Here is a 1,804-nt window from a genome sequence, read left to right as displayed (position 1 = left end):
GGAGCACACCAAAGGAGCACACCAAAGGAGCACACCAAAGGAGCACACCAAAGGAGCACACCAAGGAGCACACTCACCTCGATAGGCAGGTTGAGGATCTCCTTGATTGAGTTGGGCAGCGCGGCGAGGAACGTCCTGACGGGCGGAGCGAGCAGGTCCGGGTGCAGCGTGCAGGGGTCCTGGGGCGTCGTCAGCGCCGACACTACCAGTCCCACGACGACGGTGACGACGGTGCCCAGCATGGTGTACCACAGGTACGACAGCCGGTACAGGGCGAACACACTGCGGCAGCGGCGGACAAGGAGCAGGGGGTAAACGAGGAGCAGCAGGACGACCAGCAGCAGAGCGTTTCATAAAGCCACGGACTTTCACGGACTAAATACTACCACTCGAGCGGTAATTACCCCCCCCCCCCTCCCCCATCTCCACCCATTATAGGGATGTGCAAGCAACTTAGCCCAGCCCAGGCGCGCAGTTCGCACCACTACTTGAACAACTACTCGAACTACTCGAATTAGAAACCGCAGCATTCATACAATCGTCCCCTCTCTCCCTCTCCCTCACCACCCCTTGCCTTTCAGCGCAACCACGGCCGATAGCTAACGCTCCGCGCCCCATATTCTGCGCGGCTGGAAAGGTTGTTCGAGTCGAGCTGATCCCCCTTACTCTCGTAGAGCACCCCCCACCCCCTCCGTAGGGGGCAAGAAGGGGCCGCACAGTGCAGTAGGTAATTCCCCACTCACCTCCCGCCCTCCGCCGCTCAACAGACTCACAATAGTCACGTGACTCGCTGAGGAGTAATTAGCAGTGGTGCTCCCCTTTCACCGGGGCGGAGGGGTGGGGCGGGGCGGGGTATACCGCCAAGTCCAGCCGCGGGGCCCCAAGCGGCCGACTCGGGTCCCACCATCCATCACCCAACCTCCAGGGTTCGTACACAAATTACATCGTTATTAGGACGTTTCAGCAGTATCTCTCGAGACCACCCCGGCCAAGGAACGGAAAGTCTGAAGGATGCCATATGGTAAAATGGGCAGCCATAGTGTCGTCTTTTCTTTCCTCCGTTGCAGTAAAACGTCAACACAGTCTAGTAGTCTATCAACTGTTGTTAGCATTTGAATAAAGTTCGCCCTCACCTCGATTTGCGGACGGGCCCCTCAGGCAGCGGAGTCCCACGATCCATCAACCACCCTCTACGCTGAGGCGCCCACCTCAGCCCTCAGCCTCACCCCCCGTGTGAATGCAATGCCGGAAATACACGGAACGGAACCCGGGTAACAATACCAAAGTACCCTCTCCCGACCCGCAATAACTCAACGAGATTAATTCCTCACAGACACCGACGAGCATTAGACGGTTGCGGCCGTCATGATTGTTCCCCGGCCGACGCTCAAACTCGCCCCCGAGCAGCACACACACACAAACACCACCACCAACACCTTCCTCACCTGTCTTCCGGTTCGTCCTGGCCGACGGCGGTCACGAGGGACATCAAGTGACCGGTGCCGCCGGCGGCGCTGAAGCTCTCGTTGATGCAAGGGCAGCCCGCCACGGAGGTGGGGGCCATGGCCGTGTCCAGCGCGTTCGTAGCGATCGCCACCTGTCGTGGGGGGAGAAAAGCGCGAGACGTCGTGTGTTAGTTTTAAAAAGAAGGCACGGGGCTGCATGGGTGGGAGACATTAATAGCGTTATCACGTGTCAGGCGTGTATAAAACAATCTCGAGTTTGTACCGCCCTTCCGGCGTCGCGTTTTTTTTAACTCTCCTCCTTTGCATGTCGTGTGCTCCCTACCCCCTTTTACTCCCCC

General features: G+C 58.6%; 1 protein-coding gene across 1 annotated transcript in view; it reads right to left on the bottom strand.

Annotated features, from left to right (window-relative positions):
- The window catches only part of LOC113216953 (sodium-coupled monocarboxylate transporter 1), a 7,194-nt gene that overhangs the window by 3,886 nt on the left and 1,504 nt on the right, over positions 1-1,804 (bottom strand). Inside the window, exons 3-4 of the mRNA XM_052275714.1 lie at positions 1,446-1,618; positions 23-282 (exon numbers count right to left, since the gene is read on the bottom strand). Of these exons, the coding sequence (XP_052131674.1) occupies positions 23-282; positions 1,446-1,618 (433 nt within the window). The remainder of the gene's footprint in view (positions 1-22; positions 283-1,445; positions 1,619-1,804) is intronic.

This window comes from Frankliniella occidentalis, unplaced genomic scaffold (genome assembly GCF_000697945.3).
Source record: "Frankliniella occidentalis isolate FOCC.00 unplaced genomic scaffold, Focc_3.1 Scaffold800, whole genome shotgun sequence".
NCBI lineage: Eukaryota > Metazoa > Arthropoda > Insecta > Thysanoptera > Thripidae > Frankliniella > Frankliniella occidentalis.
Note: the sequence above shows the minus strand (reverse complement) of the source record. Positions and strands in the feature narration are given on the sequence as shown.